Genomic DNA, 23,181 nt, shown 5'->3' on the forward strand with positions numbered 1-23,181 from the left:
GGAAATGGAGGGAGGTGGCAGCTAGACTCAGGAAAGGCTTCATGCAGAAGGGGGCCCTTAACCTAAGCCCCTTCATTTTACACATTGGGAAACTGAGGCACATAGCAGCAAAGTGATGTGGCTACCTGGGTAGTAAAGGCAGGGTTCAAACCCACAGCCTCTGACTGCAAGTCCAGAGCTCTTTTACTCCTTCTCCTTGGGAACTGAACTAGATTTGTCTCCAAGGTGCCTTCCCACCCTAAAACCTAGGAACATCTGGGGGTTAAATGGGCACCGGCCTGTCTAATTTGGCTCTCGGATCCCTGCTTCTCAGTTCAGTGACCTGACCTCCTTAGGGTTCTGGAGGGATATCTTATGGCTGGTGTCTGCTCCAGTGCCTGGCCGAAGCTCAGATGACCTGCCTCCCCCTCCTCCCCTCTGCCCCAGCTGGGTGGCTCTCCCTGGCTCTGCCCCTCTCTTGCCTGGATTTGAGTCTTCCCCCACCCCCATCACAATATAACCCTATTAGCTGGGGAGGGGCCTTTTCTCAATGCAGGCTCCCAGAGGATAACTACTTCTTCCCCTCGGGGCTCTAGGGGTACCCCTGCAGGGTTGGGTATGGTTGTTTTGTTTGGGGGGGGATATCTTTCTAATGCAATCAGCTCAAGCTCCCATTCCAGTGTCCCCCACCAATATCAATTGCCCAGAGCTGTTAATATCACCTTAATATCATCAATTCCAGTTAACATTGATTAGCTTTTACCAAGGGAAATTTAATTTTTTTTTTTTTTAGTGAGGCAATTGGGGTTAAGTGACTTGCCCAGGGTCACACAGCTAGTAAGTGTTAAGTGTCTGAGGTCAGATTTGAACTCAGGTACTCCTGACTCCAGGACTGGTGCTCTATCCAATGCGCCACCTAGCTGACCGGGGATATTTACTTTTAAAAAAATTTACTAAAATTGACAGCCAGGTGGTACAGTGGATAGCACTCTGCACACCTAGAATCAGGAAGATGTGAGTTCAAATCCAGCCTCAGGCTATCTGCCTCAGTTTCCTCATCTATAAAATGGGAGTAATTGCACCCCCCCCAGTGGCTGTGAAGATCAGATGATATATTTATAAAGTGCTTTGCAAATCTGAAAGTGTTCTATAAGTGCCCGCAAGGATTATTTAAAAATAGAGCAGGAATAACAAATCCTCTTCCCCTGACTTGACCCAGAGCATGCTCAGTCCCTAAGGAGTTGGCTGAGACTTAAAATGGTTACTCCAAAGCAGTTTGGTGACTGGGGCGGGGGGGGGGGGGGCCCCCGGGGTGTCCTGGGCCTGAAGTCAAGAAGACCTGAGTTCCAATCTGGCTTCAGACACTCACTAGTTGTATGACTCTGGGCCGGTCACTTCACCTTACTTGCCTCAGTTTCCTCATTTGTAAAATGAGCTGGAGGACGTGGCAAGCGGTTCCAGTATGTTTGCCAAGAAAACCTTAAATGGAGTTGAGAAGAACCAGATACTCCTGGACAACAACACAAAGCAATTGGGCCCCGGGTCGTTCCCAAAGGTGGTATCAATGATGAACAGTTGCTCCCTTGTTGACAAGATCGGCTGTCTCGGCTCCTCAGTTCATCTGCTGCCAGGCTGGTTACTCCTCAAAGCTGATTCCTGCCCAGGCCTGATATGTGGACCTCTGGTGACTCCCAGCACCTTTCAGATATCTCACAAGGCCCTGTGCCAAACGTTGAGGCCCAGACAGAAGGTGGCCTTGCAGCCACACAGGCTGGCCCAGCAAGCCCTCAGCCCACTCCCCACCCCTCAAGGTGGCTGCATTAAAGAGTGCATGGAAGGGGGTCAAATGCAGGCAGATCAGAAAGGTTTGGAAGTGGGCAGGTTAGGAAAAGTTTTAAATGCTGGAGAACAATGCCGATGTCAGAGCCATGTAGGTTTGTGGGAGAGACCTAGACCCTAAGAGCATGGAATGTCAGAGCTGGAGAGGGAGCTCAGAACAGGGGATGTCAGGGCTGGCAGGGGCCTTAGAACAGGGAATGTCAGGGCTGGGAGGGGCCTTAGAACAGGGAATGTCAGAGCTGGGAGAGAGCTTAGAACAGGGAATATCAGAAATGGGAGGGAGCTCAGAACAGGGGATGTCAGGGCTGGCAGGGACCTTAGAACAGGGAATGTCAGGGCTGGCAGGGGCCTTAGAACAGGGAATGTCAGGGCTGGAAAGGGGCTTAGAACAGGGAATGTCAAGGCTGGGAGGGGGCTTAGAACAGGGAATGTCAGGGCTAGGAGGGGCTTTAGAACAGAGGTCAAAACTGGGAGGAGCTTAGAAATCATCTAGTCCCTCATTTTACAGATAGGACTGTTCCCAGATGGGGAAGGGGCTTGCTGATCAGAGGCCAATCACTCCATGGCAATCAGACTCAAGTTATACCTCTTCCCAAAAGGCAGAGTGGTTTTAAAGGTACAGACATGTAATCTCCTCCACACCCATTCCTTATTTTGCAGGTGGAGATCTGAGGGTCAGTGGTACACCCCCTGATTCATTCTTTTTCAGCCTCAGTCCGGAGGCTAGGCCGGGAATGAAACAAGGAGTGCTATTTCTCAATCTGAACTGGCCTTGGCCTTTGGGTTCTGCCCTGGTTACAAAAGGTCCCGTTGTCCTGGGGGCTCCCCAGCCCTACCTGTGGGCCCTCTCTCCACTGCTGAGGTGCCTGGTAAGCTCCCTCAGGGCCCAGGATGTGAGAGGATGTGGGAAGGCCTGGCTGCCTCCTCTGGGCATAGAAACCTCTGAAAACCCTCTGCTCAGCTCTGGGTAAAGCTGTAACACCCTAGACAGGCAGAGCTGGAAGGGGCCCCGGTGATCCTCTGGTCAAAACTCCTTATTTTCCAGGTGGAGATCTGAGGGCCAGAGTGAAGCGGTGTGCCCCCTCTTCATCTACACAAGCCATTGTCTACACAAGCCATTGTCTACACAAGCCATTGTCTACACGAGCTGTCCAGCTCCCACTCCCATTATCCTGTCTCCTAGTCTCTGCATCTGGCCAGAGGGTCTTAGCTTTCAGCCTCCCATGTGGGGCCATCCCGTCGGCCCCACCCAGTTCACCTGTGACTGAGACACCTGCAGCCAGGCTGATAGGCACCAGGTGAGCAAACTCTCCTCTGGGGAGAGTCAGAAATAAATAAACCTGGATCCCTCAGCTTCCTCGCCAGGGCCCGCCTCCTCCCCAGTCCTGCTGCCCCGTGCCCTTTGCCAGCGAATGTTCTTTGACCTCATGCCAAGGAGAGGAGAGACACAGAACATAGTGTCCAAAGCAGGCACAGATGGGCAGTACTGAATGCCGAGCTGCCCGCCCCTAATCCCTTGCCCTTTTCCTTTAAGATAAGAAAATAAACCAGCCCCCTTCGGTACCCCATGGACCCTTCCCCATGGCTGCTGGCACCCTGGGCTGCCTACTGTCTCCCCATTCTCTAGAATCAGGCTCCCAGCAGACCTCCTCCACCTGGGAAGTCTTGCTGTTCAGCTCCCTCCCACTGGCTCCCTCCCTGACTTAGAATCACAGCACTTGGTAACTGGAAGGGCCCTTAGAACATGGAGTGTTAGAGCTGGGGGCCTTAGAACATGGGGTGTTGGATCGGGGGGCCTTTAGAACCTGGGATGACCCTTAGAACAAAGGGAAAAAGAAAGGGCTGAGACAGCCAGAATACACACCCTCCCCCTGTTCTCTCTGCACTCAGTGTGCCCAGGAGCCAGGCATAGAGCAGTAGCTGTTATCTCTTCTACCTGGGTGACCTTGGCTATGTCTCCTTAGTTTCCTCATCTAGAGGATGAGATGGTTCAAAGGACCTTAGACTTATATTCTAAAGTTCTCTTGTCCAAAGTCTTCACTTTACAGATGGTGGGAAATCATTTGAGTGGAAGAGACAGGATTTGAATCCATTGCCTTTGGCTCTAAGTGTTCTGTCTCCTGAACCATGATGCCTTATCTTAAGGGTTCCCTGTGACTCCCATTGCTAAATCCCACTGACTGCCGGCCTTGGCTCTTCCTTAGCTATTGATCATTTCTGAGTTAAAGGTCAGGTGGGGATAGAAATGGGCCGCTCAGGGGAGTCCCAGGGAAGTCTGATGAGACAGTGGAGCTCGGCATGTCTCCTAAGATCAATGGGGAACTTGCCCCAGATGAGCCCTTTGGGTTTGAGTTGTTCACCAAGGCTGGAGCCCTGATGTTCTTGGCCCCAGCCACTGTTCGGGAGCCAAAGTCTCTCTCCACCGAGCTGCCCCTGTTCACAGATGAGTCCCAGAGGTCCCTGAGGAGGCCCAGCGCTGGCTACTAAGGGCAGAAGTGACCCTATGCCACCACTGGCCACACACATTTGGGGGGGCCACTGAGGTACCAAACTTGATGTCCACTCTGTGTTCAAATCTCAGTTCTGCAGCTTACTAGGCAGGTGCTCTTGAACAAACCTTTTATTGCCCTTCATTTTTGGAAGCCTGGGGCTGATGACCAGTCGTCCTGGATATTGTAGTAGGGATTCTAGTTCAGAGATAGGTTGGACCAGAGGCCCCTGGTGTCCATCCCAACTCTCAGATTAGCCTGGCATGTGGGGCCCCTCCTGACCTGGGAGTTTCCCATGACCTTTCTCCGTTCCAACCATGCTTTCTTCCTGACTCATTCCCTGCTCCTGTCTAGTCCTGCTGGTACCCAGCACTGGAAGACACTCCCTCCTCATCCCACCTGCTGAGCTTGCCTCTCTCATTTTCATCCCATCTCGGGTCCTACAGATCTGTAAGCCCCATCTCTCCTCTGTCCGACTATCAGCCCCTCGAAAGCAGAGGGTTCCGTTCCTGTACAGAGTCCAGCACAAAGGTTTCATGTTGCATGGGTTGGAGTAACTTGCCTCAGCTGGTAGAATGTTAAGAAGATGGTGGACCAGGTGTCGGGGGTGAGAGGAGTGGAGGAGAAGAGGCTGAGGGGAGAGAGAGATGGCCCAGAGGAGTCAGGGTCCAGTCTTCCCTCTGACCCAATGGCTCCATGACCAGACTCTCCTTCCCTACCAGGTGACTCTAGGACTACACCCTGTGCAGCCACTGCCCTGCAGTCTGTCTTGGGAGAGACAATCCCCTAAATGGAAATGAAATCCCACCTGAAAGGATCTCACAGAGCATGTAGTCCAGGGATTCTTAGACTGCCCCCCTCCCCACAGGGTTAGTGAGATTTCAAAAGGAACTTGGAAGGGGGAGAATGACATCTGTGTTCACTGGCCTTGAATTGAAATCTAGCATTTTCCGAACACGTTCTGAGAAGGGCCCCCCAACAAAGGGAACCAAGACACACAAAAGCATCCCTCCCAGCCTTGCCCAGGGTCATAAAGATGGTAAGTCAGGATCTCTGACCTGCAGCTGAAAGGGATCTAAGCCCACCTAGTCCAGGGAGGATCAGAGGCAGCATTTGAACCCAGGTCCTTGGGCTCCTTCCACCATTCCACACTGCCTCTCTCAGTAGGCGGAGAGGAAGAGAGGTGGAGATCTGCGCTCAAAACAAAACAAAAGGTGGGGGGAGGGCAGAGACCGGCTCCCAAGCCAAGCTGGCACAGATCCAGAAGAGACAGAAGAGACAGTTGGTGCTTTAGTTGTTCTGCTGTCCAAGGTGCTGGGAAGAAGGCAAAAAACCCAACCCATCCCTTAGAGGAGACGTAGAGGGGACTGGCTGGGGAAACTGAGGACCTGCCTTTCCTGATCTTGTTTGGGACGGAGTCAGTGGGTGAAGAACAGACGGGGGTGAAGCATCTGGGACAAGGGTCTGGGAGATCACAAGAGGAAAAAAATCTGCCTAAGGCCCCTGTCTGAACTCCGCTGACCAGCAGTAGTTCTACCTGGTCACACACCTGCATTCCTGTGGCTCCCTACTCCCTCTGGGATCAAAAATAATCCTGCCACCTCACCCCCTTTAGGACAGAGCCCTGACCCACCTTTCTGGCTTCAGTCCTCCCTGTCACGCTCTCCACAATCCAGACAAACTGGTCTTACCGTCTCTGCTACCAGACCCCCTTTGCACCGGTCATCTCCCATCTCCCTTTCTTAACTTTAGCTCTTGCAATCTGGTTCTCTTCAAAGCTCACTTCAAGGACCATCTTGTACATTAACACGCCCCCCCCCCCAGCTGCTGGGTCTCCTACATCAGAACAAGGTGTCTCTTCAGAAAGATCGGCAGCACCTTGAGGGCAGGGACTGTTTGTCTTTGTGTTCTCAGCTTGTGGTAGGTGATTAATAAATGCTTATTGGTCGATCAGTTGTAGAGGAGATAGAATTTAATAGGAGCAAGACAGCAAGGACCCCAGGACCCTCCTTGTTTCTCCTGCTGTGATTCAAAGGAAAGAATACTGGCTTTGGCGAAAGAAATCCTGGGTTCGAATCTTGGCTCCGTCAGCTTACCCCTTGTGTGACCTTGGGCTCCCTGAGCGTTTCTCTCCTTTTGTGAAGACCTTGGAAGGTCTTTAAACAAAAGCTGGATGACCACTTGCCAGTCAGGTAGAAGCTGGACGAAAGGTCTCCTCTTCCCAATGTAGTATGGGGGTTAGGGGCATCCCCAAGACTGCCTGGGTCCCCAAATAAAGACCCTGCCTTTGGGCTCAAACCCTGAGCCAGCTCTTTCCTAGGTGATCTTGGTCAGCTGGCCACCTCCATATGGGCTTGTGTAACATGGGCAGTGTCCAAAGGCCAGATCTAGCCTGAGATTGTATCTGACCCCTCCCGCTGAGGGATTAAGTCTAAGCTCTGGATTTAAAGGACCCATTCAAAGCAACAGCAGGTATATTTCTGGCAAATGCCCAGCTTAAGGCTGCCCGGTGATACACAAGTCACCTGGTGGGGTGAGGCAGGCTACTGGATGAAACTGGAGTAGGGAGACCTCAGGGGAGGGGAGGGAGATGACACGAAATGGAAAGAATCGCAGCCAACTTTCCAAAGACATAAGGAGAGGACCTGCAGGGAGGGCAGGATGCCTCCCCTTCCCCTGGACCCACAGGTCTGGCAAAACAAGGTCTGAGAGAAGCGAGAAAATCCCTAGCCTGGCCCTGGTCACAGGACCAGGATTGGTACCTACCAAGGGCCCCCACTGGGGACAGCAGGCCTTAGTTTGAACCTGAGACAAGGGCACTAGATTGCAGAGCACTTGGTAGCGAGCTGCCATGCTGCATGTGTCACCTTGGACATGGGGCATTTCCAGCCTCAGCTCCCTCATCAGCAAAATGGAGAGAGGAGCCATGGCACTGGATCTGTCCCATCAGTCCTGTCTCTGCCACTCACTGCCAGTGGGGCTCCGGGCCTGTTCCCTCATCTGGACAGGATCACAACTTCAGAGCTTGACTGAGAGCTGAATGGAGCCTCAGGGGCTCACCCACCTTTACACCCACACTCTCAGAATCGAGGCCAACATTCCGGTGCTGCTATTTTTTCAGCTACTCGGCTTTGGGCAGGGTCCCTATCCCTTTATGGGTCTCAGTTTCCCCCTCAGTAAAATAGGAGCCCTGATTTCCCAGGGCCCTTTGCAGCTCTGAAATTTGATGATGGAGGCCTTCCCCGCTCGCTGCTTCCCTCCCGTCCTCCCATTTCCCTCGGTAACATCCAGAAAACTAAAAGACAAGGAGACTGCTATTAGATATCATGCTTTTAATACAAACTTAAAAAAATCTGAAACAATAGAAACTGTACAGATTTGATCAACCGTGTGTTTTGTTTCCAAACTAAATCTCGAAACACTCCAATGTCCCGTTCCAAAATATTGCACGACGGTCTGAATACAAAACTCTTGATTGTATTCCTCCTTCACTAAAGAAAAAAATAAACTATCCTGCTCCCCAACCCCCACCCCCTTCTCCGGACCCCCCTCTATGATCCTTCCCTGCCCTGGGGGCAAGACAAGAGGGGATCTAGACCCTGCTGCTTTGCGAAGAAAATCCGTCATCCTGGCCTAAGTTTACAAGTCAACCCAACCTTCGGATTCCTTCTTGGGGAGGCGGGATGAATGAGGGATGGGGACCCAGGGGAGAAAAGGGTTCAAGTCTCTCCTCTTTTTTTCCCAAAAGTTTTTTTTCCTGAAAAAATATTTTTTATTTCTCTCCTCTTTTTAAGAAAAAATCTCCAAAAGAAAAAATTACAATTTTAACGTTAGAAATATACATATATTATATATACCTCTTACATTTTACAAATGTAGCAAATTATTCATTACAAACGGACACCAAAAAAAGGTAAAAAATAAAAAAAAGTTCTCCTACGAAACCAGGTAAATTAGTGCAGGTTTGTTTTTTGTTTTTGTTTTTAAATAAAAAATAAAAATAAACTCGAAGATGAATGCCTATGTCTGAGATGGGAAAGAGTGAGCAGTGAGCAGGGGCCCACTCCTGACAGCCCAGGGGAAAGCGACCCCTGCTCTTCCTTCACAGGCTGCTCCCCGTGCTCCATGTGCAAGTTTGAGACAGACAGGGCTAGGATGCTGAAGTGAAGGAAGGAAGGCAGCACCCCGGCTCTCATGGGCATCGTGGGGAGCTAGTGACATTCTGCCTGGGCCCCTGGAACCCTCTGGGGGAGGCGGGGTCATCAATTTTTAGGGGGTTAGGGAGAGAAGGGCTGCCCAGCCAGGGCTCAACCCTGAGTACAATGCGGAGGGCAGGGGGGTGGTGCTGGGTTACAAAGCCGGGAAGTTGCCCGGCTGGGGGAGGTAGAGCTGGCCTGCCCAACAGAGCAGGGTGGGAAAGTGGGGGCAGCTACATTGGCAGTGGGCACCTTGGCCAAGATGCCACCCGCAGCACAGCTTCGTGTCGGCCTTGGCACCTAGGCTGAGGACTTTGGTACGTCCCATTGCCTGAGGTGGGAGAGGGCGGGCCTGGATGCCCGAAGCCTAGCGCGCCAAGGCAGTCAGAAGCTGGCCAGTGGGAGCTGCCACACACGCCCACTCTCTCTTCTTAAGAGGGCAAAGCAAGTCCTTCACAGGCCCATCTGGACTCCAGAACAGGCCTGGGAGGGGGCAGAGAAGGAGGGTGGGCTGAGGGCTCCTGTCCAGCCCTATCCTCTCCCACAAAGGCAGCAATGAAGAAAGGGGCTCTGAGGGGAGGGTGCAGTTTAAGGCCAAGGGAGGGCAGAAATACAGGGGAAGAGGGGGAAGGAAAATGAACTCTGAATTCAAGTCTCAGGACAGTTATTTGTCCAAGCCCCCTCCTCCAGGCACTGCTTTGGGCCCCCTAAACGCTCTCGAGGGTCAGTTGGGGCGATCAGTCTGCACCCTTGAGTTAAGGCCGGACCCCACGGGAGGGAAGGAAGAGCCAGGCAGTCCAGCTGTACTGTGCAGCCCCGACTCACTCACCCAGAGCAAAAAACCTTTGTTTCTTTGTATTTTTGGTCAGAGTCTGAAATAAAAGTGCAGGTAGTCTGGAAATCAGGCAGCTGAGGATGCTAATTCCCTCAGTGTTCCACACCCTAATGGATCTTGAGTATTCTAGAACCATGCCCCACCCCCACCAAAGGACTCAGAACCAACCCTCCCCCAACCTGACCCTGCCCACCTCACCCACATCAGGAATCCCTCAACATCCAGAAAGAAGCCGCCCACCCCAGGATATGGCTTTGTGACCTTTTAGGTCCCCCCAGCCCAAGAAATGGGGCAATTGAGGCACTGGGGAGATGTCCAAGCTGCGGAAGGCTGGGGCCCCTGAGATCAAAGGTGTGGGCAAGCTGGGAAAGGGTGAGGAGAGGGAGGCCCCGGAACAGGGGGGAAGACCCCTAAGCCTCCTGGGGTGGGGGGGGGGGGAAATAGGAACCACTGCTGCCGGCACTCCTCACCAGCCAGATTAGGGCAGATCCCCAAAGGGTGCATAGCTTTGGAAGGGAGTGGGGAGAACCTCCCTCCTCTCTCCTCTCCCCCAAGGGCTGAGAGGTCTCCCCCCACCCCCACCCCGGGCCCTTCTTGGTACAGCAGAGGCCCCAGACCAGTCGGGTGTGAGAGGAAGGGGCAGCTCCCACCTGGCCCACCTTCAGCACTAGGGATGTTAGGGGAAAACAAAAAACCTAAATGTAAAAAATAAAGAAATTCCAAACCCCAAACCAACCAACCAAAGAAATCAGAGACAGGCAGGAAAATAGCAGGGGATCAAGTTAAAAGGGTCGGTAGGGGGCTCGCTGCCCAAGCCTGGCCCGGGCGTCTCTCTTTCCAAGAAGCCAGAAGGAAGAAGATGGGAAATCTTTTTGTATATTTCTATTTTTCCTTTTTTTTTTCCTTTCCTTTCCTTTCTCCTTTCGGTGGTGGTGGTGGTCAGTTGGCCAGGACCACGGGTTGGAACGACTGGCTGGAGTACTGCATGGTGTTCAGGTTGTAGCTGAGGCCCTCCACAAAGGGCGACTTCTCTAGGAAGAGGCCATTGGCACCACCTCCAAACACCTGGGCCACGTCGAAGCCACCACCGCTGCCGCCGCTGCCACTGCCGCCACCTGAGCCTCCGCTGCTGGGGCTGCCAAAGGGGGTGGGGGCCAGGCCGCCACTGGGCGGCCCGTCCACCCCATCAAAGAAGAGGCTGGGGGAGCCACCGTTGTACACAAACTCCTTGGCGTTGGGGGAGAGCTGGGACTGGGGGGCCGGCCCTGCCCCGATGAAGTTCAGAGAATGCATAGACAAGGAGAGGCCCTTCTGCCTCAGCAGGGTGTTGGTGGGAGACCTGGCCAGGCGGGGCTGCTGTGGGGGGGCCTGCTGGCCTCCTCCACTACCCCCGGCCCCTCCCGCACCACCTCCGCCTTTCTTCATCTTGGTGGAGCCGAACTTGGTGGCGGCAAAGGTGGCGGTGGTGAAGGTGATGGGCTGGGCCGAGCGGGGGATGAAGGTGGGGCTGGGCGACTGGCCCATGGATGGTGAGGGCGAGCTGGACAGGGAGCTGTCTTGACTGCCGATGGGGACAAACACCTGGGCCTCCGGGTTGAAGCTGCTCTTGATCTCCTTGTCGAGCTCGGCGGCGGCACCACAGCCCTCGCTGTCGTCCAGGTACAGGACCTTGACAGTCCCCTTCTCCCCGATCTGGTAGGAGACCTCGAAGGGGTCGATCCAGACACTCAGCTCCTCGGGCACGTTGGCGCGCACCTCCTCCACGGCCAGGCCGCTGCGCTTGGCCGCCAGCTCCACCACAGGATCCACCGTCTCCCCGATGTGCACGCAGCGGAAGCCCGAGCCCTTGAGGGGCCGGTCCGGGTACCAGTGACCTTCGTACCGCTTCTTCAGGAGGCGCTCCAGTTCTTCCCCAAAGAGGTCCGCTCGGCGCCGGGGCAGCTTGTTGTACAGGTAAGAGATGATGAAGTTGAGTGCGACCTTGATCTCCAAATGCATGTTCCTCTTGTCCCGGGCCAGCAGCCGGGAGCACAGTGCAGGGCAGTGAGGGTGGAAGACACGAACGTGGGCAGGTTCCGGTTCCTGATGGATCTGGGGAAACGACAGAGAGGAAGGCCCCGTAAGTACAAGCAAAGCGGGGGACCGGAGGACCTACCGAAGTCACACAAAGGGACAGGAATTGTCTGAGGATCAGGGACAGGCCAAAGCGACCAAGACACGGGGGAAGCTGGAGATTCCCTTGGCAAATGAAAAGGGATACCGAGCAAGGTCTGCTCCGCTGAGCAGCAAACAGGGCAGACAGTTTTTAAGCGGGGCCCTGGCAGGGAGCCTGCTCCGATGTGTCACCTCCAATATAGCCTTAAAGGAGACGTGGACGGGGGGGATCCCTACAGGGCAAAGGCCTTGAATATACATCCAAAGACACACCAAGCCCACAAGAGCACATGGAGAGAGGGCCGCTATACGCTGCCTGTGCCACCAGGGATGTCAGAGGCCTGGCAACAGAGCTTGCTCACTGTGTGGGCACATTCAGCATCGAACCCAAGTCCCTCACAGGGGATCATGGCAATGGCTTCTGGCTCACCTTCTCTGAGGCCTCAGGCCGCCACCCTGGCCCAGCATCATTTTCCAAAGAAAAGGCCGATGCTGAGATGGTAATTTGGGAGGGACTTCCCACTGAGGTTAGAGGGGGAAAAAAAGATCGCTTCTCAAGCTCTCCTTATTTCTAGGTCTTATTTCCAAGTTTTTTGGTGGCTGACTTTCAATTTCATTGGTGTAGGGAGCTGCCTGTGAAGTTAACACCCTTTATGGATCAAAATCAAATCAAAACTCGTGGGCAGGGGCAGCTAGGTGGCACAGTGGATAGAGCACCGGCCCTGGATTCAGAAGGACCTGAGTTCAAATCCGGCCTCAGACACTTGACATTTACTAGCTGTGTGACCCTGGGCAAGTCACAACCCTCATTGCCCTGCAAAACAAAAAACCAAAAACTCGTGGGCAACTGGGAGTAGCCCAAGACATTAAGTGAGATGGCCAAGGTCACACAGCTTGTATATGTCAGGGCTCAAATCCAGATGTTCTTGGTCCTGAGGCTGACCCTCTACTGGTGAGGGGACCACGGGCTAGTGGAATACCAAGGTCTGAGCAAGACATGTGACCAGGAACAAATCCCTTGAGCACACTGGACCAGCTTTCTTCCTTGTAAATAAGAGGGGTGGCCATGGTGGCCTCCAGAGTCCCTCCCAACCCTGATCTATGATTCTCCAAGTCCATAGTCAGAAGTCCTTGGAACCATCCACCCCTAACCTGTGGTGTAGCCAGCCACGAGTCAGGCATCTACCACAGGCCTGGCTGTTCAGGCCTGAGGAGTATAATCCTTGAGAAACTGGCCTGGGGTGCCTCCAGGACCTGGCAGGACAGCCCAAAGGGAGACAGAGGCGAGAGGTTGCTCGACAACCCCCGGGGTCATCCCTGCACCACCCAGCACAGGGGGAGGGATGGATGTGGCAAAAATGGAAATGTGCCCTGACACTCCCCACTAATGACCACGGCTTGGGAAACAGCCCCACAGAGAGCTAGGGAAGGGAACTTGAGCGTCACCCAGTCCAGCTCACTCTATGTTCTCTCCACTGCTCCTGGTCAAGAATGGTCAAAATGCAGGGAGCGGGGACAGCTAGGTGGCGCAGAGGATAAAGCACTGGCCCTGGATTCAGGAGGACCTGAGTTTAAATCCAGACTCAGACACTTGACACTTATTAGTTGTGTGATCCTGGGCAAGTCACAACCCCCATTGCCTCCCCAAAACAAAAACCAACCAACCAAACAAAAAACCCCAAAAACCAAAAACGTAGGGAGCTTGGGAACTAGAAACCCCATTGCATGAGGCCAGACTAATAGAACTGGGGGGGGTCGCCCCAGAGAAGACAAGGGGTGAGGGTGTGAGCCTGTACTGAAAGATGGCCGCAAGGATGATGACAAGAGACAGAGTGTTCAATCACTCAACAGTGTTTACCCAAAGTCTACTGGAAGAGCAGTGAGCCAGGAGCGGGTGGAGGCATGGGGGTAAGAGAGACCCAGTGCCTGCCCCAGGGTGGTAGGGGGCGGCGGTGGGGGTGGAGGGTAGAATAACATGTACACAGATGAATATCTATTACACATACAAAGTAATAAGGGAAGAGGGTGGAGTCAGGGGAGGCATCACAGAAAAGGAAAAAGAACTTGTCTGTTTAATTCCAGAAGAAAACTGGGACCAACAGGGAGAAATTGAGGGCAGAGGTTATTTCTGTCTCAACTTAAGACCAGACTTCCCCACAATGAAGTGTCAGGTCAAGTTTTCTTGTGAGTTTGTGAGTTCTCTATCGCCACTACCTGCTTGGGAGTCCCCCACTGGTTATGAGACTGTACCCGGTGCCCCTCTGTGAAAGCAGCCCCTCTTATCTTGGCTGCCCACTACCCAACACGAGGGATGACAGAACCACAGAGATCCTGACAGGCTAGACCGTAGGGGTACTGATAGGGAGAGATTCAACAGAGAAAACTGCATAGGCCTGTGTCTGGGGGAATCGCACACCCAGGGACAGAACGGATGGGCAGGCCGGGGCTCCCACTGCAGGCTCCAGGTCATGAAAAGTAAGGGTGACCTGGTTGCCCTCCCCCCAGCCCCCAAGTGATGGAAACAGAGTGTGTCACTTACTCTGTGACCTTAAGCTAAATGGTTTTCTTTCTGGGTCTGTTTGCTTTCTACAAAATGAATGGAAGGGGTTTCTTCCTTTGATCTTTTTTTTTTAGTGACACAACTGGGGTTAAGTGACCTGCCCAGGGTCACACAGCTAGTGTTAAGTGTCTAAGGTTGGATTTGAACTCAGGTACTCCTGACTCCAGGGCCGGTGCTCTATCCACTGCGCCACCTAGCTGCCCCCTGGCTCTGGCTCTTAATAAGGCCACATGAACTTGTCTGGGCAAGTCCCTGTATTTCTCTGGGCCTCAGCTTTCTTACCTGTGAAATGGGGTAACTGATCTCTAGGGACTCTGGATGCTGTCTGACCCCAGGGAAGGATGCACGACCCAGCTGACCGAAGGAAAGAATGGCAAATGTATTCCTGCAATGGCAGGTCTCTTGGAGGGCTCTCGGGTGGGTTCCCCCGCCAGGGATAGCCTTTGGGCCGGTCCTCTGAAACAAGGCTGCAGGAAGAGGCTGTGGGCCCTTGGACGAGGCCAAGGTCAGAGCCACCCTGCCCGCCTCCAGTCACCCATCCCCGGCTGCAGCCTGGCCTTTTCCAGGCAGCTCCTGATTGCAGACAAACTGGTCTCCTCCATGAAGCATTCCTGATTCCCCCAACCTCCCCCTCACTGAAATGCCCGTCTTCACTTTTAACTCTTCTGTCCTCACTCCTCCGGACCCACTTTCTCTCCAGGTGGAGACTGTTTCATTTTGGTTTTGTCTCCCAAGGAGGGGGCACAGTGGGGGGTGCCCGGTGCCTCTTTGGAGGCCAGAGGGTCATAAACAAAGCCAGAAGGAAGACAGAGAGTGTTCCACTGGGTCTGGAAGTCGGGACCTGCCCTCGTTCCTGCTTTAAACGCCCTGAGAGAGGCAGCAGAGAAGGTGCTGCCCTGCATTGGCCCAAAGAGCTCCCTCTGTCTACCGGATCACAGGCATGACCCCAGCTTCCTCCCAAGGACAGGCCAAGATGGCGGCCGCAGCGGCAGCAGCCAAGGGATCCCTCCTCTCCCTCGATTTCCCCCTCAGGCAGCTCAGTCTCTGAAGGGCTCCCTCCTTGATTTGAGCCAGAGGTTCTGAAATCAGCCCTCCCACTGCTCTTGAAGAGGCAAGCGGCCCCACCTGGACAGCAGTGCCCACATTCCAGATCGGGCCCAGCTCCTCCTGAGCTAGGAGGCTTCCGCAATAAGGAAGCTGACCAGCACACCTCACCTCTCTAACTGGAGAACAGGCCTGGGCAGACAGCTTCAGGGTGGAGCCTTGCACACAAAAAAAAAGTAGGGAGGAGGGGAGGTCAAGAATCCTCAGTGGTTCTGCCTGCTCCATACTCTGGTCAGGCCTACAGGCTCGGGTTACTCTAAGTGACTCAGGGAGCAGAGGACAGAGGCAGCAGGACTAGTAGAAAGAGCACAGGGTCTGGTAAAAAAATAATAAATCTAGGAAGTCAAATCCTGGCTGATTGAATACTATTGACCTTGGACAAGTCATTCTCCCCACCTCAATCTCTTCACTGTGAAATAGGGAGTTAGATTGGATCACCTCTAAACTAATAAATTCAATTTAAAGGGGACTGAGATGAAGGCAGAAAACTTGAGGGGGGGCTTCAGAAAGAAAAAGGATTGGGGGGGTTATATCACAAAACCCAAAATGCACATTGAGCGGATGTTTGAAAACGGCAGTCAATTCTTCCTAAGACTCACAATGAAGCAAGTCTCCTGGGTGACCTTGCCTGACTGAGTGGCTTTGACTGGAGGGCCTCTCCTATGCCTGCTAGCTCTAAAATTCAGATCCTAAGGGTCCCTCCCCTGGGGAGAAGTGGTGGCCTAGAGGTGCACGAGATCCAGCCCCATACATTCATCTGTTGTGCTGACCAGCTATTTGTGGGAAAGGGAGGGCAGAGACCGGGCAGCCGTGAACACAGAATCACAGATCCAGAGGATGAAGGACCCTCGGAAGCTATTAAGTACAAGCCTCTTACTGTACCGAGGAGAAACTGAGGCCTGTACATATGAAATGCCTGCCCCAGGTCCCCCTGGGGCCTCAGGATCCCACCCCACCTCTGACTCCCAACACTGAGCCTGCCTGTATTCAGGCAGACACCACAGCCCTGGGGAGTTGACAAAGACAGGGGATTTGCGGGTAGAAACACTAAAGAGGGGGGCAGCTAGGTGGCGCAGTGGATAGAGCACCAACCCTGGATTCAGAAGGACCTGAGTTCAAATCCTACCTCAGACCCTTGACACTTACTAGCTGTGTGACCCTGGGCAAGTCACTTAACCCTCATTGCCCCACAAAAAAACCCAACAAAACAAAACACTGAAGAGGCTCAGTTAGATTATAGGCAGGGACCTTGCTACTCTACCTCCCAGACACAAATTTTAAAAAGCTGATTCCCTAAAAGGGTTTCTGATGTGGGTGGGGAGTGGAGAAAGGAGCCTGGGAAAATGATTCCACAGAGAAATAAAGAACGGTCTCTAAGGCTGGATAGGGGGAATGACCGAACAGTACAAATGGCATAAGGAGAAAAGAAGCATTTGGCTGCCGTGGGGATCAGACGCTGGCTCAAGAAACAAGGACAAAGTCCTGCAGTGGGTGAAAGGAAGGAAGGAGTCGGCACAAGTCTACACTGTCTGTTGGCAGCCAGTGCCTGCCTCCCCACAAGCCCAGCCCGTCAGGAGGTCTGAACCATTCCCATCTTCAGAGTCCTGCATTTAAACAGAATCCGGATTTGAGGGACAAAAGCGACAGCTCCCTCTGCCCGGCCCCAGGCCCCCACACCCCTCATGCCCAGATGTAGTAGAGAGGGACACAGGGGAGAGTGGCAACACGGGGAAGTCATCGCCTCCTACCAGCACTCATAGAGGCTCCCTGTGCCAGGCCCACCTCGACTCCTCTCACATAGGCAGTAACCTGGAAAGCGGGGTTAAGGCTCCAGACAGTGGCTGAGGAGACAGTCCCCAGCTGGCCCCCAGAGCCAACAGTATGGCCTCCGCACAGAGGCGTCCTGCTCAAGAACAGAGCAAGAGAGTGTTGTATTGTCACCTCCTCCTCCTTTCTACTCACAGGGCTGAAAGCTGTAAAAGGGATCTTCTCATTCTACAGAGGGGGAAACTGAGTCCATCCCAAGGTCACACAACCCATGAGTGCCGGAGACCACATTCAGACCTCCATCTTTTGATTTCAAGTCTAGTCCTGCCATTTGGGCATAAATATGTGTCTACTGAGGTCCCCATGCCTGGTCCCCTATTCTGGCTCTCCAAGGGCCCCCCCAAATGGTCAAAGGGCAGGTATGATGAAGCTTAAAAATGTCATTTACTCTCTCCCACGCACAATACCTGATAGTTAAAGGAACTTTACCTACGTATTAGCCTGTCACTCTACCATGAGACAGGTGGGGCAAGTATGCATGTGCCCATTTCACAGGCCCGGAACTAGAGGCCTGGGGGGTGGGGTCAGACTCCTGACTCTTCTGGAGTCACAGCCCCTTCCTCTGCCCCCATTCTGGGCGCCTGGCCTCCCTTCCCCCAATATCTCACAGCAGGCACTTGGCAAATTTTGTTAAAAGAGATGACACATCTATGCTTTATTATAATTATCTTTCTCCTGCCCCTCCCTCACTCCCCTACATTTCTAGGAGCTGGGGGCGTGGGTGGGGACTCCAGCCCCCTCGGTCCCAGCCACAGGCGCCCTTCCCCAGAAACCAGCCAAACAAACTTCGGCTAACCTCGGAGGCTGGGGGGGGGGGGGATCGGGGAAAAGCTACACGGCAAAGTGGGGGCCGAACTGCATTCTGGGAACTGTAGTCCTCGGACAAGCCAAGGACTAAGGCCGGGTCCGTGACCTACTTTTCCTTCAAACTACATTTCCTATCACATCTCCGGAAGGCTGAAAGGCTCAAAAGCCAGGCAGTTCACGCATGCCCAGTGGGAGAGAGGCGGGGCAAGAGTAGGGGAAAGTTTCCAGTGCAGATGCGCAGTGATTAATTCCTCCCTCCCCCCTCCCCATTACTCGGTGCATAAACTAGAAGTCTAAATGGGGGTAGACCCCCTGTTTTATCCCCATCTTGGCCCAATAGCCCATCAGTGCAGGTCTTGCGGTGCCAGTCAAGGCGTGTGCTTCCATCCCTTCTATTTCCCTCAGCTCTCTCCAACTGGAGCAGGGGGCTATGTCTAAGCAGGTCTGGGAGCGCTGGGGGAGGAGTACGGCTATTTCTCCCGAAGCAAACCTCTCCTGCCCCCTGATCTGAGCCCCAGCCTAGTCTGGAGCTACTGGGAGGAGGCGGGCAGTCCCTGTTTTCCCACCTAGAGAAGGGGCAGAAGGGAAGGCAAGGCACGGGGTGCCCCGGACATGCCCATGCCAGGCCTGCCCGCTCTAGAGCTGAGAGCCGTCCAAAGTAACCCAGCCGAGCTCAGCCAGGCGGGGCAAGGTCCCCAGCACCTAGCTCGGCTCTCTCAGGAAGGAAAATAAGCACTTTGCACCTGCAGTTCGATTTTCCAGTATATAAAATTCCTCCCACCCAGGGGCCCACCCTGCAATCAGAGCGAGGAGATCCCAGCAGAGATCCCTCTTCTCAGGGAGCTTAATCTTCTTAATCCTTCCTCCCACACAAGTTTTGTAGGTTTTTCTTCCTTTCCAAGGGGGTGGGGATGCAATACTGGGTGGGAACTCGGAGTAATAGGAGGTCGGATAGAAAGAGGTACAAGTTAGGTAAACTAGCCCAGTTTTAGAGGGTGGGGAGAGAAGAAAACCTTCAACATATGAGGCAATCGTCGTCCCCCCCGCCCCCCCCCAGTGCCTGCTTTAGCCAAAGCTTCTTGGTGAATAATCAAGGAAGAGAAATTCTTTGAGCCTGCTTGTGTATCTATCCTTCCCCATTCCTCTCTCTGGCAGTCTCTCCTCTACCAAAGGACAGGATCCCAACTCAATGACCTTTGCTGGGGAGAGGGAACAGACGGACTCACCCATGTCTCCGCCTCTCCACCATCCAAAGCCCCTTACCTCGGCACATAACCACAACCCAGGCAACCAGTCACATATTGCTGGGTTCCCCACTACACACCCCAAACGCTGGGGACAAGCTGAAAATGGAGGGGGGGAGGGGCCTGGGGCCAGAGGACCTTAACCACCAGCCGTCACTCCCCCAAAGGATCTACCCTCGAAAACCAGTCAAAGAGAATAATAAAATGATGTCCCAGGTGGTCGACCAAAAAACCCCTAGGTCTCTGGGTCAGTGGGGGAGGGGGAGAGTGGCCCTAAGGAGCTAGGAGGTTTGTTAATCTACCCAGCGATTTAAACCAGAGGTTTCCAGCTTCTTAGAGGAAAAATGTAGAGATTACAGGGGATGGGGGAGGTGGGGCATGGGGGGCGGAGGGTTGAGAGGAGAACTTCAACTCTAGCCCAGAGAAAGTTTAGTGGGGGAGGGGGAGGGTCAGATTGAGTCGAAGGGGAGGACAGAGTTGGGCTAAGAGGAAAAACGGGATGGAGGGCGAGCGGCAAGACCTCCTGAAGGACTGAAGTGGGGGGAGGGGGGAGGTGTCCGGAGAGCCACAAAAGAAGAAAAAGGAAGGTCAGCACGTAAGGGAAGGGGACGGAACAGGGCCGGGACATGAGGGCCAAGTGGGAAGACAAGTGAAGAGAGAGGGAAGGGGTCAGAGAGCCCAGACAAGGCGGCCAGAAATACGGGGGTACAGGGGAGGCAGGGAAGAGCCAAGAGGGATCGGAAGCGGGAGGTCTGGGAGGGAGGAGGCTAGAGGGGAGTGGGGGCATTCAGGAAGGGGGGAAAGAACGAGCGCAGGAAAAGGGGACGACGAGAGAGGGGGAGCGGGACAAGACGGGAAGACGTCCGAGAACTGAGTGAGGATGAATGACGGCCGGGCGGGCGGTCGGCAGGGAGAGCAGAGAAAGGCGGGGAAGAGGGGAGGGGGGGAAATCCAGGGCGAGCAGAGGGCAGAGACCGGGGGGGCAGAGGGCACAGAGCCGAGCAAACAAGAAGTGGCAGGACGGAGAGGGAAGGATGGGCAAGCGAGGGCAGGGGATGCGGAGCGCTAAGGGGGCAGAGGGCAGAGCCAGGGAAGGGGGACGTTGGTGGGGGGCTGGGCGGCGGACAGGGAAGCCCCCCAAGTCCCCACCCCACTCACTGGCTGGCTCTCTCTCTCTCTCTCGGGCTGGCTCACTCGTCCCTCGGGCCTCCGGAGCTCCGGGGCAGGCGGGAGGGCGGCGGCGGCGGCGGGGAGGCGGCTGCTGCGGCTGCTGCGGCTGCCTCCAGGGTGGTGTTCGGGCCGGACCCGCCGGGCAGGCTGTGCTAGGTCGGAGTCGGAGGGTGTCTCTGCTCTGGGAGAGGGGGGGGGGGTGTCTCTTGTCTCCCTCCTCCTCGTCACCAGGTGCTGCCTGCTCGGGGTGGGGATTAAAACAGACTTTAAAGCCGGACAGTCGGTGGTGAGCTCCCGGGCCGCCGCGGGGTGACAACTAAGCGCTCTTTGTTCCCGGCTCGACGGCAGGGGGAAGGCGGCGATGGCGCTGGAGGGTGGTTTTGGGGGGGCAGGGCGGAGGAGCAGCAGGGAGGAGTCGGGGAGTCCGTGCGTCCGTCCGTCCGTCGGTGTGTATGCTTGGCCGCCCGCCGCCGCGGCGCCGCAGCCGCCCCGTCCGTCCCTGCCTCCCTCGCCCGGCCCCGGCCCGCCCCGAGTGAGCGAAGTCAATGAAAAGTTTCACCCTTAGCAACCTCGCGCACGGATCCCGGCTCCTCGGCCGGTGACGCGGCCTCCGCGGGGGAGGGGGCAAGAGGAGGGAGGGGGAGGAGTAGGGCCCGAGCCGGAACTACTTCCCTTCCGAGCCCAGCCCGAGTCCAGCCACCCCGGCCGCCACCACCTTCTTTAACCCACTCTTGCCCGCGCCACCACCCGACGGACCGACCGACCCACTAACGAGCGCGACCCCAGAACTGCCCAGGCTACGGCTTCTGGTCTCCTTCGCCCCCCCTCCCCTTTCTTTCCTTCCCGTTCAAATGTCCTCCTTCTTTCTTTTTTCACTCCGCTCTTTTCTCTCTTCTCGAGGATGCCCCTTCTCTTTTCCCTCTCTTCCTCCTTTCCTTCTCTCTTCTTCCTTCTCCCTCTTTCCTTTCCTTTCCTCTTTCCTTCTTTTCCTTCTTCCCTCTACTCTTCCTCTCTTGTCCCTTTCTTCTTCCTTGTATCCTCTTTCCTCCCTAGATTTCCTCCTTCCTCTTATTTCCCTTTTTTTCTCTCTGCTTTCTTTGTCTCCCCTCAGTCTCTCACTTTCTTCTCTCCTCCGTCCCTTCTTCCCTCACAGAATTCTAGAACGTAGAAGAGACCTACGCCCATCTAACTAACCCCCTCCCAGTATACAGACGGGGAAACTGAGGACCAACGAGAGGAAGTGACTTAAAACGCCCAAGGTCACATCCCGAGTGTCACTGGCACATCTAGAGCCGTACATCGGGATGGACCCCTCCCCAAGCGTTTCTCCATCCCACGTTAGAGCCAGACACCGGGACAGACCACTCCAAACCACCTCCACCCCGTGCACAGAGTGGTGACATACACATTGTTTCTAGGATACTTTCTAAATCCTCGTTTCTCCCCTTCGCCCCACAATGAGTGTGCGACACAAGACGGTCCCCTTCCCCTCCTCCCGACGGGGTCCCGTCCATTTCTACGGAGCAAACGCTGTGACCCACGAGCTCCCATAGCCCTCGGCTATCTAGAGCTCCTGGCAGGAGGGCTAGGAAGGCGAAAGCATCGCTCTCTGGGAGTTTTGAGAGCGATTAGTCCCTAAACTTGGCTTGACTCCAGGTTCCCCCAAGCAGCTAATCTGTTCAGGACTTAGGACAGAGCACGAGAATAATTTAATGCCTGAAAGCCGAGTGGGAAGGACGAGGAGGAGGGCAGGCTGGAGGGAGGAGGATGAGTGGGTGCAGGGGACAAGGTAGGGATAGAGGGGAGAGGGGTAAACTGGAGGACCTTCGGATGCAGAAGTGGGCGAGGAAGAGGCAAGGGAACCAAATTACTGCCTCCTGTGTCTCTTTCTCGCGCCTCCTCCTCTGCAGAGCCCCAGGGTGGAAGGGGTCCCAGGGAGGACGCAGAGGCCAGCACGGCCAATGCCGCCGCCTTCTCCGCGTGTGCACTTCAGAGACATCCTCATGGCTCGCACGATCTCTTGGCAAGCAGAAACACCCCCTTCTCACGCCCCTTTAAGAGAAATCTGGATACTCGGGGTGAGGAGCTCCGCCGGGGGGGGGGGCACCTGGTGGCCCGTGCAAGTCGCTTCTCCCCCAGGCTAGCCGTCCCACTGGGCCAGGGGCGGGATGGGCACGAGAGGGTCCTTAGGGCGCTTCCATAGCCAGAGCGGGGAGAGTACCTCAAGTTAGCGTGAGAGAGGCTGTCATCGCTGCCGCCGCCGCCGCCGCTGCTACTGCTGCTGGGAGCAAAAATGGGGCATGGTTTATCTCGCGCCCTCCCCCCACCTGCATAATCCGCCCGACGCCCCTGTAGGTCGCTCGGCTCCTGCGCTGGCCCTGCCCCCGCCCCCCCGCCAGAGGCTCCCCGCCCCCCGTTTCTGGCTCTTTATGACTGTACAGGACGGCGGAGTCCCAGGAGGGTGGGGGGAGGGGTCCTCAGGGCGGGGGAGGGGAAAGGGGGCTTGGTTGTGACGCCAGCAGCAGATTTGTCAGGTGGCTGGTGAAGTCGGTTTCCGAAGCTCTTTTTGCCAGTTTCTCTGGGACACGTGCGCCGACGCCCCCTCCCATTCGCTCATCCCTGGGCCTCCACTCCCCACCCCAATCCCTTCCTCCGGAGGAGCGAGCAAGCCTTAGGTAGCTCGCGTGTGTGCGCGAGTGTGCGCGTGTGCGTGTGCACAAACACTATTTGTTCTCTGTCCGCTCTCCGGGCCGGTGGTCCCGGAGCAGGTCGCCCACTCCTCCACCTTCGGCCTTTCTCTCGCATGCCAGCATGCCTGGCCCGCTGGCAGGCAGCCCACGTGGGCAGAGAATCAGCAAGTTTTCAGCTCGCGACAAGTTCGGTCTTAACGATTTTTTTAAAATGTTCTTTTCTTGAACACGCCGCTTTTTTTGGCCAGAGGACCGGGGACAAAGAAGGGACAGGTCTCCGAGCGCTT

General features: G+C 55.0%; 1 protein-coding gene across 2 annotated transcripts; it reads right to left on the reverse strand.

Annotated features, from left to right (window-relative positions):
* Positions 1-7,624: 7,624 nt before the first annotated feature.
* On the reverse strand, positions 7,625-22,579 carry TOB2 (transducer of ERBB2, 2). 2 transcript variants are annotated; one of them, XM_043966769.1, is made up of 2 exons: positions 22,426-22,579; positions 7,625-11,429 (listed from the first exon to the last, which is right to left on the reverse strand). In XM_043966769.1, exon 2 carries the CDS (start codon positions 11,334-11,336, stop codon positions 10,278-10,280), a length of 1,059 nt encoding a protein of 352 aa, XP_043822704.1. In that variant the 5' UTR covers positions 11,337-11,429; positions 22,426-22,579; the 3' UTR covers positions 7,625-10,277. The 2 variants fall into 2 exon arrangements, with proteins under 2 accessions (XP_043822704.1, XP_043822703.1); XM_043966768.1 differs by lacking the exon at positions 22,426-22,579 and adding an exon at positions 20,193-21,092.
* Positions 22,580-23,181: the final 602 nt, after the last annotated feature.

Source organism: Dromiciops gliroides, chromosome 5, assembly GCF_019393635.1.
Source record: "Dromiciops gliroides isolate mDroGli1 chromosome 5, mDroGli1.pri, whole genome shotgun sequence".
NCBI lineage: Eukaryota > Metazoa > Chordata > Mammalia > Microbiotheria > Microbiotheriidae > Dromiciops > Dromiciops gliroides.

Bases quoted from the DNA above. Each gene is read 5' to 3' on its own strand.
- TOB2 (XM_043966769.1), bottom strand. From the start codon at position 11,336: ATGCATTTGGAGATCAAGGTCGCACTCAACTTCATCATCTCTTACCTG.